The following is a 13,659-nucleotide window of genomic DNA, read 5'->3' as shown; positions in this document are numbered from 1 at the left end:
GGTGGTGGCTTCCAATAAATTAGATGTTTGGTATTGTGAGGTATTGGTATTCTTGTCATCCCCTTGGCAAGGCGTTCTTTGAGCAGTTAGCAGATGTCGAGGTAGAAATGCGTGCCCTAATCAGTCCTAGGGGGATCAGCAGAAACACTGGAGTGTCTGTTGCTACTCTGTACCCCCTTTACCCGCCAGGCTCTTACAGGCACACGTTCTACGAGTTACCTGATGTCAAAGGTCATGTGTGTTAGTGTTAGTTCCTCACTGTATCTGACTGAAAATAAAGATTCTGTTTCATGGTCAACCGTATTAAAAAGAAGCTGAAGATTTATGCATGGAAGTTGAATGCAAGCTGTCAGTTCCAGCAAGACCTGATTCTTGTGCTGAGGTTTTGATAGCCTCTTTCAGTATCTGACAATGTTGTGTGTGAATACTGGACTTGCTTAATTTCAAGAGCTGCTTGGGATCTCCCAGTACCTGGTTACATGAACATGTGGGGGGGTAGTTGGTTCCAGTATTTATTTTGGGACCTTTTCTGAATGTTTCCCTGATTCTGTGTTTTAAAATAAGAACAAAACCACACGTTACATGAAAAATGTGATTTTTATTCTGACATGAGAGAATTGCTTGTAAATACACAGTTGGTATCTTTACAAGTTCATCTTTAAAGCTGTTAAATCCTTGATTGATGAAGACTTGGAGTGTCAAAGAGGGGGATGGAAAAGGAAGGTTGCTTTAAGGAATTCAGACTAAATAGTACTGCATCTCATCTTCTACTCTTGCTGACCCATATCCTATAAAGCCAGTTGTCTAAAAGGAGCTCCAAGAAGTTCCAGTATATTGGAGGTTCTTAAACCTGAATGTAAGAAGAATGTTGGTAGTGCTTCTAAGATTTGTAGTTACCTGATTTAAAAACAGGCTGGGTGTCAGTCATAGATCATCTCATTGGGGTAGCTACGCAGACTGGCTGAAGAGGTTGTTTGCTACTACATGCCTCTGCTGAAAGATCTTTGTAATTATGTAAGTATGTAAGGGAAGCATAAGTGCACAGTAATTTATGAAGATGAGCAAGGCATCTGAACCATTGTCTCTTCCTTCCCCTTTTTGCCCTCCTCTGAATTGGTTCAGGCATTCAGCTCTTCAGATTTTTTTTTTGTTCGCAATAACAAGAATATGAAATTTGACTCTGCCTACTTTTGTCTGATCTTGTAAGTTCAAGTAACTGTCATATGTACGTTTCTTATTCTTTCACTGAGGTCTTTAAAATTCCGTCTTAGAGCTTTTAAACTGTGAAGTTAAATCTTCTCACAGTCTGAGTTAAAAAAAAATATATATATATATTTTCATAGCATTTTTGTCATACTTCTGTTTTTTCCTGAGTGCTGCTCAAAGATGAGGGGAGATGAGCTGTGTTTAATAATTAGAGCTAGAAAGAGGTAAGGGACTGAGCAACAGAATTACAGCTCACAAACAAGAGCATAGGCCTGATCTTTCTCCTTCTATATATCTTGCTAAAGACCCATCAGATGTTTTGGTAAGGAAAAACCTATTTTCTCTTTGTTATTGAAGAAGTCTTTGTGTTGAAAGGGGCTCTTTCTTTGGGTGGTTTTCTCATAAATTGATTTTAATTGTGACATTTGACAATTGTGACAAATGACAATTGATTTAATTGTTCCAATGAGTGTTTATCAATATGGTGATAGGCGCTTTATGTATAAACATTGACCTTTGAAATAAGTGACACTTCAAAACTTAGGTTTATGAAATGTTAGTTGATGAGAATGAAGTCAGTTTGCAGCATAGTTTTGCCTCTCTTCTGTTGCAGTCAAGTCTTGAACATCTTTTGACTGCCAAAAAGATTGGTCTTGACGGAAAACCACCTGAACAAAAAACCTAGCAAGTTTACTCAAGATGTACTTAAGTTGTGGATGGAACTAAGAATTAAGTGCTTTAAATTACAAGGTCTATACCACATTGGCCCTCTTGTGGTTGGTGGTAGTGTGTGTATACATACTAATATATATATAAATATATACATATACTTAGTAAAAATGTAGCTCATCATAGTGACAGTATCGTTATTTTTTTCATCTTTAGCTCAGTTGGTAGTAGGGGACTGTAGAAGACCAAGACCTTTGCATTGCTTTCTTGGTAGGTAGGATTGCCACAGTGTTGTTGATTACAAAATCAGCAAAATGTGCCCAGTTCTTCTTACAGAGCTAGCTGTCAGTCCATTCTTTCTGAAAGTGGTTAAACAGTCCTTGAAGGTATTAACACTGCAGCAGTGGCTTGAGGTCTGCAAGAAACTCGACTCCCATTGAAAAATACAGTGCCCTCTTGCTAGATTTTTTTTTTTTTTTTTGTATGGAAAGAATGTGTAGAATTGTTTTGATGCATCTGAGGCTTTGGGCAAGTGTGAAGTCAGTGTCTGTTTTCAGGAGTGAGCTATTACTACAATCCTTAAAGCCTGTAATATGTAGAAGCTGGATATCTAGACCTCAGGGGATTTTGGAGAAAAGCAGAAAGGATTCTAGGAGCTCTGTAGAAGTAATGGAGTCATTATGTAGGTCAATGAGTAATTTTGATGGTCATTTAGAAAATTTGTCTCAAAATATCGTCGTGTTGACAGTACCTTTCGGATTGCTTTCTAGTCTTTAATTCCTTCAGCTAATTACTGAAGCGGTGCATTATAATTTTTTCTCTTGTTGGCTGTATGTTTTCAAGGATCTAGGCAAATAAGGTAGAATGATTATTTGATGCCCTCATCAGTGTCTATTGTATATTTAACTTTATAAACAGTCATTATGAACAGATAAGTGAACTTAACATGTAATATGTCAGGAAAACAAACTGGTTGGAAAAACACTTTTGCGTGTTAAACAGCTGTTACAGTAGTGAAAGTAAGTGTGATGCGTTGTACTTTGTGAAGTTTATGTCCTCTTCCCACGTATTTAATCATGTTCATTCAGTACAGAAATACTTCCCCCCCCCCGTCACTGACGATAAATTAGAATGCATTATATTCTGTTGATAATATTTTATGTTAAAGATGCTGGTTTGTGTGACAAGGAGATTCACAGACTGTAATTCCACACGTGTAGATCAGATTGGGTAAAAGCAGATCTGTGGTCTGGATATGGCGGTGTGTCAGTTCAGATAGGAAGGAACAGAAGGAAAACTTCATATACAGATCACTTTGGGTGAAGTTTTGTGGTGACGAATGGATAGATGTGTCAAGGAGTTGATGTGACTGATAAGTAATGGATTTACAAACCGGGATTTGTGAGCCGTGTGTGGCAGGATCAGAGGACAGCAGAGGTTGGAAGAGACCAGCCTGTGGTGGCTGCCTGCTCACAGCAGGGCTGGTGTCAAGCATTAGGCTGGATAACGTGTGCGATAGAAATGAGAGAGGCTGATCATGGAAATAGCACCTGGTAAGGCTTGGAAGTATGAACAACTAATAATGTGATTTAATAAATTAGAGAACTGGTTTAACTACCCTTAAAACCAGTGGAAACTTTACTAGTCATAGTTAATGCTGAATCATCTGAATATGTCATTTTCTCTACTTATGTTATCCTAAGGCACAGGATCAGGATAGCATCACAGGTTAGCTTACAAAGATATAGTTCTTAGATCAAAGCAAGTGAATGCCTTTAGTAATAATAACATAAATAGGAAAAAAAAGTGATAGCTATTAAAAACTCAAGTAATTCATATGTAGTAACAAGGTAATTTCTAATTTCCTGGTTGATGAACACATGCAGTCTGATACACATACTAATTCTCTTTGCTGAGACTCTTTATTTGACACTTTCTGACTAATGAATATTATTTTTTCTGGAGTACAGGACATCTCAGAACTGCATGCATAGGAAACCTTAAGGGGGCAGGCAGGGAGGGAAGATTTCTACAAAGCCCAAAGAAACTGCTTGTAGAAATGGTAATGAAAGCAAAACCAGAAAACCACAACAGCCCAGGCTAATTCAGTGGATGTAGTCTGAAACTGTGCTCTGCCATTTCAGGTACACACGTGGGCTGTGTAATGCGTGTGACAAGCAGGAGAGAAATGCTGCACTGACTTCTTGGTTGCATTCCTGTAGCCTTGCTACTGGCGGTGAAGCACTTGACCAGAAGCAGGTAGACAAACTCAGCATCCTGACCTGTAACACTCCGTGGAATAACACGAGCTAAATATTTACCTAGCAGCAGATTTTCTATGTACAAGGTAGAGACAAATGTGAAAGTGATTTTCGGCTAGGAAACAGTGCTGGCAGAGCTTTGGGCCAGGATTTGGAAGGAGAAGTGGTTTGTGTTCCAGCCAGTGGCAGGGCCAAGGGTGTGGTCCTCTGACTCTGCTTGGAGCTTAATCGCTGCTGTCTGCCTCTGGCTGAGGTCTTGTAATAAAGGTGGAGGTCACACTGCTTTTTGGCTGACACACCGGGAAAAGCTTTCATGTTTGCTCGTGTTCAGGTGAAGCAAGAAGTGGATAACTCTCTACCCTTCCTGTAACCACCAAGTTCACAATAGGTAGGAAAGGCAGAAACCATCTGGCAATGCGGTATTTAATTGTTGCTTTATTTTTCTTGGATTTTGTTAGGTGTGCAGGTCTCTGTAATCTCTTGTCATCCTATCCCAAAATAGCCTTAGTTCCTACTTGTTGCGTTGGTCATTTCTGACTGTGGTGAAGCACGTTGCAAGCTGCAGCGTTCCTTGAAGTTTTAGGTGAATGTAGAAGTGAGCAGAAGCTGGTCAGTTTGGTCCTGCCTTTTGAGAATGTTGCAAGCAGTATTTGACCAGAAATTGCTGAGAGATTTTTGCACTGATTTGAGACAGTAAAGACATAACTTTAAAAGAGATCTGAAAATGCAACTGTAATAGAGGTATAGTTTCTGGAGAAATGGATGGCTCAGACATTATTCCTTTAGGGAGAACTTCTTGGCATGTGGGTAGATAGGGCTTGAAAAATTCACTCCCTTTATGAGGATAAAGACTCAGTAAGTCAGAAGGGACTACTATGACTTGTCTGGCATCTCGTGTAATAAGAGTAATGGATTTTTTGATTAATTTCCTGCTTAAACTAGAACATACCTTTTAGAAAATCATCTGGTGTTGACCTGGAAACAGCTTACTCTGTTAGTTATCTCTGAGTTTCTTGCTTCAGTCCATTCTCTGGATAATCCTGGGTCTTCAGCCTTTCTTACCTGCATGATCATTCATAGACTGAGCAAGATATTTCTTAAATTGCTCTTTAAGCTCAATAAATAGAGCTTAGATGATTTTTTTGTCTTTTTTTCACTGTAAGGCATATCTGTCATGTTCTATCAGTTTCTGAACACCTGGTTTATCAGCCTTCTGGCCTTATTGAAAATAGAACTGAAAGCAGTATTCTTCTTTGCTCTGCATTTCCTTATTTCTTTATTCAGTGTTTTGTGTTAGCTTTTCTAGTCCATGTTGTATCATATGTTCCTTTTCAGTTGATCACTGTCATAAATCTCAGGTTGCTTAAGGACTCTGTTTTTCCAAAGTAGTCTTGCATCTGTTGTACATCACCTATATTTTCTGCTCGTGAGTCTTTTGATTGGATGCTTGGCCCTATTAAGTGCAACCTGCTATACTGGACCAAGTAATTGAATAATTCATGATGGTTTTATTGATGATGTGTCATTTCCATTACCATACCCATTCTCATCATCCCTGGGATTTAGAAGTAATGTGAGCTATTGTTACAAATTCCATGGCAGTCTAGGATAGCTACTTACATTTGTACTCTCTCTGTATTTTGAGAATATTTTCTGTACTGAGATTGGTTTTTGTAGATTCTTTAAAAGAGAAGGTTGAAAGACTTTATTAAAAAAAAAAAAAAGATTATGGTGATTTGAGACTTATCAGGCAGTTCTGGATGACTTTGTCCTTTTTAGCATTGTGCTTAATTGAGATGTCCTGCAGATGTTAAAATTTATTTCAGCTACTCGAGCAGTGAAATGTACTCTTAAAGTATATTCTGATTGAGTACCTTCCGTAAATCCATGCTGGTTGGCCTTAATTCTGTCAGTGTCCTTTAATCAGTGTTGTCTGCTTTAGCTTATGATTAATATCTAACAGACTGATAGCGTAGCTACCTGAGTCATCCTGTTTACCACTGTGCTGAAACTTTAAAAGCTCGCTTGCATATGGTTCTGGATTTTCTTTGATTTATCAAGAATTACAGAAAATCAGCATTAATGCTCAGCTAACGTTTTGTTTGTTTTTTTTTTTTTTTTTCAACAGTTAATGGCCCTGAAATTAGTTAGCTGTAGTAGTGCCTGGTGGATGCTTTCTTTAGCTGATTGCAAATGTGAAGTTTTATTGTCCTGTTGTAATGCTGCTGTTGTGTAGTGGAGCGCTACTGTTAAACTCCTGTTTCATGTTTAAGGCAAACCCAATTCCTTGCTCTTAAATCTGCTTGCATTAGACTTTCTTTGGGTCTCAAATATTCTTAGTGAATTTCTTAGTTAAAGAAACTATTTCAAACCTACAGTAGCAGCAGAGCTACCTTGAAAAGGAAGGAAAGGACACTTAAACATCTTAGATCAAACGGCTGGTGATGTCAGAATAAAATGGCTGGGTGCATGAAGGATGCTAGTTGTATATGCTTTGCCAAAGTTTAGGTCTGCAAAGTTAATAACAGTAATTAAAAAAAAGACTGAGCAAGCAGCAGCCCCAATGCTATAAATTGCAATGACAGCCTAAATCTAATTATTTTAACTGTAGGAGAGATGAGATGGGTAGACCTATATGCAGTTGTTGCATAGCCTCAAACTTGGGATGTTAAGGCTGTGCATCTCCATTGCAGGCAGCAATACATCCTGATGAGATTGGTTGCCGTGTAGTACAAAGTGGCCAAATTCTGAAATGGAGCTGTAGGAATTTAGCATTTCCCAAAAATCTTAACTCAGGCACCCACAAGTAAGGATGAGCCTTAAAGTGACTGTTCTGTGTAAAATCCAGAGGTTGTGCAAAGTCTGGAGAACATGGTAGTTCAAATATTTCAACATTTCTGAAAAGCAGCCTTTTGCCCAGATAGCTGTTAAATAGCTACATGTTTTAACAAAATAGAGCTCACGGCCAAAATGTGCCAGAATAGTTGTAAAACTGCCCTTAGATTTTCGAACTGACATATTTTCTTACGCGTTTTAACACAAATCTATCTGATAGAGTCAAGTTCGAACATGTTTGAAGCAAATACTTGTGTAAGCTTCAATAGATTTGTCAGATCCTAAGTAGAAAGCTTGAATAATAATAATAAAAACACAAGCTTACTAAAATATTGTACCTAAAGCAAACCGATGAAATTAGTGTTGCTGATAAAAACTTCTCTACCTATATTACCACCTGTTAATTGCAAGGGAAAGCCACTTAAAGGCTTAACATTATTGGATTACATATTGTGTGTGCTCAGTGGATGGACTTCTGACTTCCAGAGCACTACGCTGCTGACAAGGTAGAACCAGTGTTTTTTCCTCTGGCCAGTCCAGGGTTGGTGATTTCTTTTTGCAGTCCTGTGTGCTGGTAGCCAGTCTGTGGCTGCAGTACTGCCCCAGGAAAACGTGGTCTTGATTCCAATTTAGGAAGGAATTCCAGTTTATGATGTTTCTTTCCACTGATGTGGAAAGCTGCAGCTGTTGGTAGGGTTGCACTGGCATCTTGATCAAGGACCGACCCGATTTGAAGAAAATCTTGACCAAAAAGTTGTTCTTCGGAGCAGTGGTGGGAAATCCTCAGGTAGTATTCTTGCCCAGCCAGTGATACTAACTGGATTTCATCCAAATGTGGCCTCAATTTCTTGTTCAGACTTAAAACTCTCCCTGTATGTTCTTTGTCCATCTAAAAACTGTGGTTGTGGGGATTCCTCAATCAGTAGCCATTAATTTGGAAAATATCTTAATTTACAAAACTGTTGCAGTTCAAAAAGGGGCTAAACCTCATCAAATTATAGCAAGGAGGAAGTATAATAGCTATGTGTGCATATTTTGTAATTTGTCATCCTTGATGAGTAAGGAGACAGAGTAGATGTTTTTAAAAAGACCCAAATTAACATTTTAATTATTACATGGAAATTTAGATCCTAAGGAATTAACTAGACAAAGACCTGATCCTTGGTCAAAATAGCTGAAAATGATCAGGTCCTGCGTTTCTTAGTCCCTCACCTTTTTTCTTGCTCCACCCTGACTCTTTCCTCTGTGTGAGCATCGCGTGGTCCATCCCAACTTGCCTTTCCAGTTAGGACAGCTTCTCCTTAACCTGCTGACTGCGGGTGCTCTGCAGTCCCTGTCAGAGGCTCCTCTCCACTTTGCCTTTTATGCTCACAGCTTTTGACTGCCACTTTGTGAACCAGTCGATAGCAGCAGCACAGAGTTTTTGTTTTCCCTATCTTGTCTGCTTTGACATGGCTCAGTGTGCTCTTCTTGGCATCTCAGCTTTCTTGAGTGTCATCTTGGCCCCCTCTTCCCAAATCAGTATCTGTTTCCAGAGTGCTTCCTTCTCAAGAGTGCTGCTTTGCCTGTAATTTCTCTTCCATGCATGTCTTATCTCTGGGTAATACTGCCTATTAGAGTAAATTCACCTGTTAAACCTCAAATCTTCTACACATCTGAGTGTTTTTATTGTTATTTTTTTCTTGTTCAGCTACAATTTCATCCACTTACAGATGTCTTGCTTTCAATTCAAGATTCTTACAGGCATAACTTCAAGAGAGAAGGTAACATACCTGAACGTGATAGAGGGAAGACAGTGAAGCCACCATGCTTTGGTTCCCAAACTGAAGCTGTGGTGGTCAAAAGGACAAGGGAAACTATTCTGCAGCACAGTGGAATGAGACTAGCAGTCTTTGAGGAGTCTAATAGAGAAAGAAACTTCAGGTTTGAAGAAGGCTGAAGAGGGGTAGGGCCCATGGGGTCCATAACCAGCAAACTGCTCTTAACCATTTTTTAGTTCATTATCTTTTTATCTGATGCTTTTCAGCTGTGTTTTCATTGCAGTTTAACATTCAGTGCTAGCCTTTCTTGTACTACTGATGCTGCACTAACTTCAGTGTTAGGAGCTAAGGATTTCAGCTTCTCTGGTGATCCACATGGGTTGGTCTTGAAGCTCTTTTCCTCCACCCTCCCCAGCAGAAGGATTACAGGCACCGCAGGATGCGATGGGACAGATGTCCACCCAACGCAGCAGTGCACTACAGGCGGTTGTCAGGGGCTTCTCTCTTCCAATGTGTGCGTGATGGTATTCTTGAACTGCCCCACAATGTTTTCACGGGTGCCTGTTGTGCATCTTCTTTAGTCACCTGACTTCACCTTTCAAGTTTGATTTGGGGAACTGATGAATGCATTTGTCTTCAGTGTCTTAATGAGTTTTGGCTGCTTTAAAACAAAAAAGGCGGATGAAAATAATCTCAAATTAGGCCTCTGAGACTAGCTGCTTACTTTGATTCTAATCTGTATTACCTTCTGATGCATGAAGCAGTGATGATCCCATTTTGTTACGTAGAAGTATCATGCATTTGTATTTTTTGCAAATTATTACAAGCATAAATAATTGCAAAACTTCTTGCAGCTTAAACCTACCAAACAAACATTTAGCTCATGTATTTTTTTGTAATGTCTGTAATATTTTTGCAATTATTTGTAATGTCTGTACCCAAAAGATCTGGTGAGGTCTGCCCAAGCAATTTGAGGATTTTTTAGACTTTTTAAATTTCAGGCTGTTAATTTTTAGGCGTTCTTTTAGTACAGTAACTTCAGCAGTACATACATTAGAAAACTACTTACTTCAGTTCTGTCTTTCTCTTCTTCAGAAACAAATGCCCTTTCTGCCTTTATCTGCCTTTTTCCATCACATTTTCATGCAAAGTACAGACGAACTTACCAAGCTCCTTATTTAGTCCTTAGGTCTATTAAGGAACAGAATTCTCATAGAGCAAAGCTCCCTCCCTGCCATCTGTCTTTATGGCTCTTGAAGTCTAATCAACCAGTTTCTGTAGGTAATGCTTCAAATCCTTTTTTTTTTTTTTTTTTTTTTTTTTTTTTTTTTTTTTGAGAGGGAGGTACTGGCTTCAGCAACAGTGAGTTTGATATTAAAAACAAAGACTTCCTCTTTGCATTTGTATTTTGCTGTTGCTGGAAGGAAAGAGGAGCTGTTTTCTTACTGCAAAAGCCACTGCTTCACAACAATGTGGCTGGACTTGCTTCTCAAAGAGAAAACCACGTAGCTTTGGTCTTGTACCTTCCCATCCAGTATGGCTTTGTCTGCTGTTGTCCATATACTCCTGGTATATAGGAACTTGAGCTGACCTTCACTTAGGTGCTTTAGGAACCTATCTAATAGGAGTGAGAGTATCTGATGTCTGAAGTTGTGCATATTTTGCTTAATAAAGCTAAATAAATCTAAGAAAGTAAAAATATTATCATCTGCTTGCAGATTTTGGAGGATGTCACTGCATTGGCTATACTCGATCTTTAGGAGGCTTATTTTTCAAGAATGAACACTGGAAACTTATTGAATGCTCTGACAGTCAACTGGCCAATCTTTCTTGCTGTAATTCTAGTGTTGTTCTTAATCCTCTTATTATTGTCAGGAAGCTGCAATTCTGTTAATTAAGCATTACTGCTCTCACAGAGAGGATTATGCATCAAATTCTCCATGTTTGGTTGTCTTGTGATAATCACTGATTTGACAAGAGGCTGCTTGTACAAATTGTTTCCTTGGACCCCACTGATCCAGTGACCTGTTTGAGCTGCTAAGAGGAATTTGAACCAAGAGATCTTGATGCAGTTGCTCCCATACTTGTAAATTAATTTGTGTTAGCTGGAATGGATTTCTTATTTAAAAAAAAAAAAAAAAACCATAGTGATTTTCCTTTTTTTTTTTTTTTTTTTTTTTGCATGACCAGGCATGTTTTTATTGGAAAGAAATTCAGTATCGTAGAATGCTTTGGGTTGGTAAAACTTTAAAGATCATCTAATTACAACCCACCTGCTATGGGCAGGGCACATTGGAGTATTTATGGAGGACTGTATTCATCTTGTTCTCATACTAAATATTTTTATTTTTCAGGTTCACACTTTTAAGAAAGAGGAGTAGAACAAGAAACAATGGCAGCAGAAACTCAGACACTTAACTTTGGGCCTGAATGGTGAGTTTTTTTTACTGTTTTATGTGACTCAAGAACGTTATCTAAATTTCTTGAAGACTGTTACGGACTTCAGTCCTTTGGTAGGACTGGGTAGATTATAAGACTGAATGGGATATAATGCCTTTGTTCCTTACTGCTTCACCACAGTCCCTGACCTGTTGCTGAAAGCGATATTATAAAGTTAGCCTTCATTTGTAAAATTTGTTTTGTGTATGAAATGAGTTTGTTATGGTTGTGCATTCCATTCACGTTGCTACCAAGTACTGGCAGAGGAATCATTTTCATGATCTCAGAGGAATACAAAGTGAGGAAGATAGCTTTCTTGTTGTTTGGTCTTCCCATGTGATTCATACTAATAGGGAAATTTGTACACTGTCATCGGTAGTTTGAATGCTGTATGTAAGCAAACTTTTTTCATAAAATGGCTTGGGTTGGAAGGGACTTCACAGATCACCTAGTTCCAACCTCTAGATCAGGTTGCCCAGTTGCCCAGGGCTTCGTTTAACCTGATCTTGAATGCCTCGAGGGATAGGGCATCTACAACTTCTTTGGGCAATCTGTTCCAGTGCCTCACCACACTCTGAGCCAAGAATTTCCTCCTAACCTCTAATCTAAATCTCCCCTCTTTCCGTTTAAAACCATTCCTCCTTGTCCTGTCATTATTGGACTGAACAAAAAAGTTTTTGCTTTTATAAGCCCCCTTTTTATATTGAAAAGCTGCAGTAAGGGAATCCATGGCATTGTATAGAGATACTGATGTAGAAAGTTTTCAGCTTGTCTGACATGTCCTGGCTTCTGCTTAAGAGTAACTGCACAGGTGTGATAAGTTTCCAGTGCTTGTTACATTTTTAAATTGCTAATGACTGAGATTGCAAACAAGAATTTTAGCTGGTGTGGTTTCTGAAGAGTAATGGGATCCTTAGGTGTATAAATGTGTGGAGTGGTTATAGGAAGTATAACTGCTGTGTAGCACATGGTAAGGCTATTACTGGAACAACATATTCACTTCGCTGACATATTGATAGATAATTCACAAAAAAAAGTGGGGTATTAAAAATACATGATTTGTGGCTCAGAAAACAATGACAATAGAGCTCAGTCTATTGTCTTGGATTGAAAGAAGGTTAAAGAATGACTTTATCACTATCTATAAATATACCCACTAGGCAGATAGCTTATGCTGAAGTGCTCTTCAGTGTAACAAACATGATTGGATTCACTGATGGAAGGAAGCCAAAGTTATATTAAAAAAAGGGGGGATAACTTTTTTTAAAGAAAAAAACCCTTCTTAACAGTGATTTGATTGGTGTGTTATACTGAAGGACTTCAGTCTCCATTTAATTTGAAAAGCAGTTTATTTATTAAAGTACGTTATACTTTATTGTGCTTCTTGCTTTTTACAATTTTATTCCATGACTCCTGTAAGATTTGTAATTCTTTTGGGCTGAGGTATACTCAGGTGTGTCATGTATGCTGCTGTATCACTTCTTAATAGTGAAGCTCTAGGTCACGCTTAATCTGGATTGGAGTTGAACGTTACATTGATCCATCTAATCCTCTGAATAATGTCTCTTCAGGCATTTTTGATTTGGAAGTGATGTGTAAAGGAACTGCCACTGGGTGGCACCAAACAAAAAACCATATACTAGTTAGACTTGTAGATTTCCTTTCTGTGCAGTTGAAAGGACAAAAACAAAACAAAAACAACCCCCAGAAAGCATGCTTCAGTAATTAGGTAAAAGGTGGCTTTTGAATCAATATTTTAGATAGCTTTCCTTCCAAGAACTTTGAAATTGTTTGAAGTCGTTTCCATTGTTTTACTTGTTTAAAATGCATGTGAAAGGATAGCATAGAAAAATGACCTAGTTCTTTTTTCTTGACTTGCATCCTTTTGTAGAACATTGTTCAGATTTGAAAACAGAAGGTGGCTGGCTAGCTGAATAAATGATTGTATAGAACGAAACAAATCTGAGTGGGATCAATGACATAACTGCAAGATACTACCTGCAAGTGGTTGAGTAGCTTGCCTATGTGACATATGATGACAGATAAATACTGAATTTGGTCCTAAGTTAGCTTATTGCTTAAAATGTCTTAGAGGGGAAGTGTAGCTATGTTAACTACAGCTTTTATACTGAAACATGCAACTATGAGAGAAACAGTGAGAAATGCTATTAATTTTACTTACTGCAAAAGGAATTTGGAGTAGTAGTAACTGCAATGACAGAGGAATGAACTCCACTGTGAAATTTGCTGTCTTTTACTGTGTATTAAACTTTACTAAATATCTGAATTTTTTCCTTAAAATAGATTGTTTCCTGCGCTTTCCTTAGTGTGGTAAGAATTATTGTTGTGAACTAGGAGTCAAAAAAAGCTGTTGTCGATATTTATCTATGGAAGATGCATCATAAAACTGATTTTTATGCACATAGTGGAAATAGTTAAGGGGTTCAGGGGTGTAGCTAGCTCACTACACAGTCAGTATAGAGGAGTTC

At 38.3% G+C, this 13,659-nt stretch overlaps 1 protein-coding gene across 10 annotated transcripts in view; it reads left to right on the top strand.

Moving 5' to 3' along the window:
* The window catches only part of GIGYF2 (GRB10 interacting GYF protein 2), a 78,543-nt gene that overhangs the window by 1,261 nt on the left and 63,623 nt on the right, over positions 1-13,659 (top strand). For all 10 annotated transcript variants that reach the window (XM_084292078.1, XM_084292075.1, XM_084292077.1 and 7 more), the window contains one exon: positions 11,086-11,164. In XM_084292078.1, the coding sequence (XP_084148204.1) occupies positions 11,124-11,164 (41 nt within the window). In that variant the 5' untranslated portion in view covers positions 11,086-11,123. The remainder of the gene's footprint in view (positions 1-11,085; positions 11,165-13,659) is intronic.

This window comes from Netta rufina (assembly GCF_964035555.1).
Source record: "Netta rufina genome assembly, chromosome: 9".
In the NCBI taxonomy this organism is placed as follows: Eukaryota; Metazoa; Chordata; class Aves; order Anseriformes; family Anatidae; genus Netta; species Netta rufina.
The sequence above is the reverse complement of the archived record's forward strand: the minus strand, read 5'-3'. Positions and strand labels throughout refer to the sequence as shown.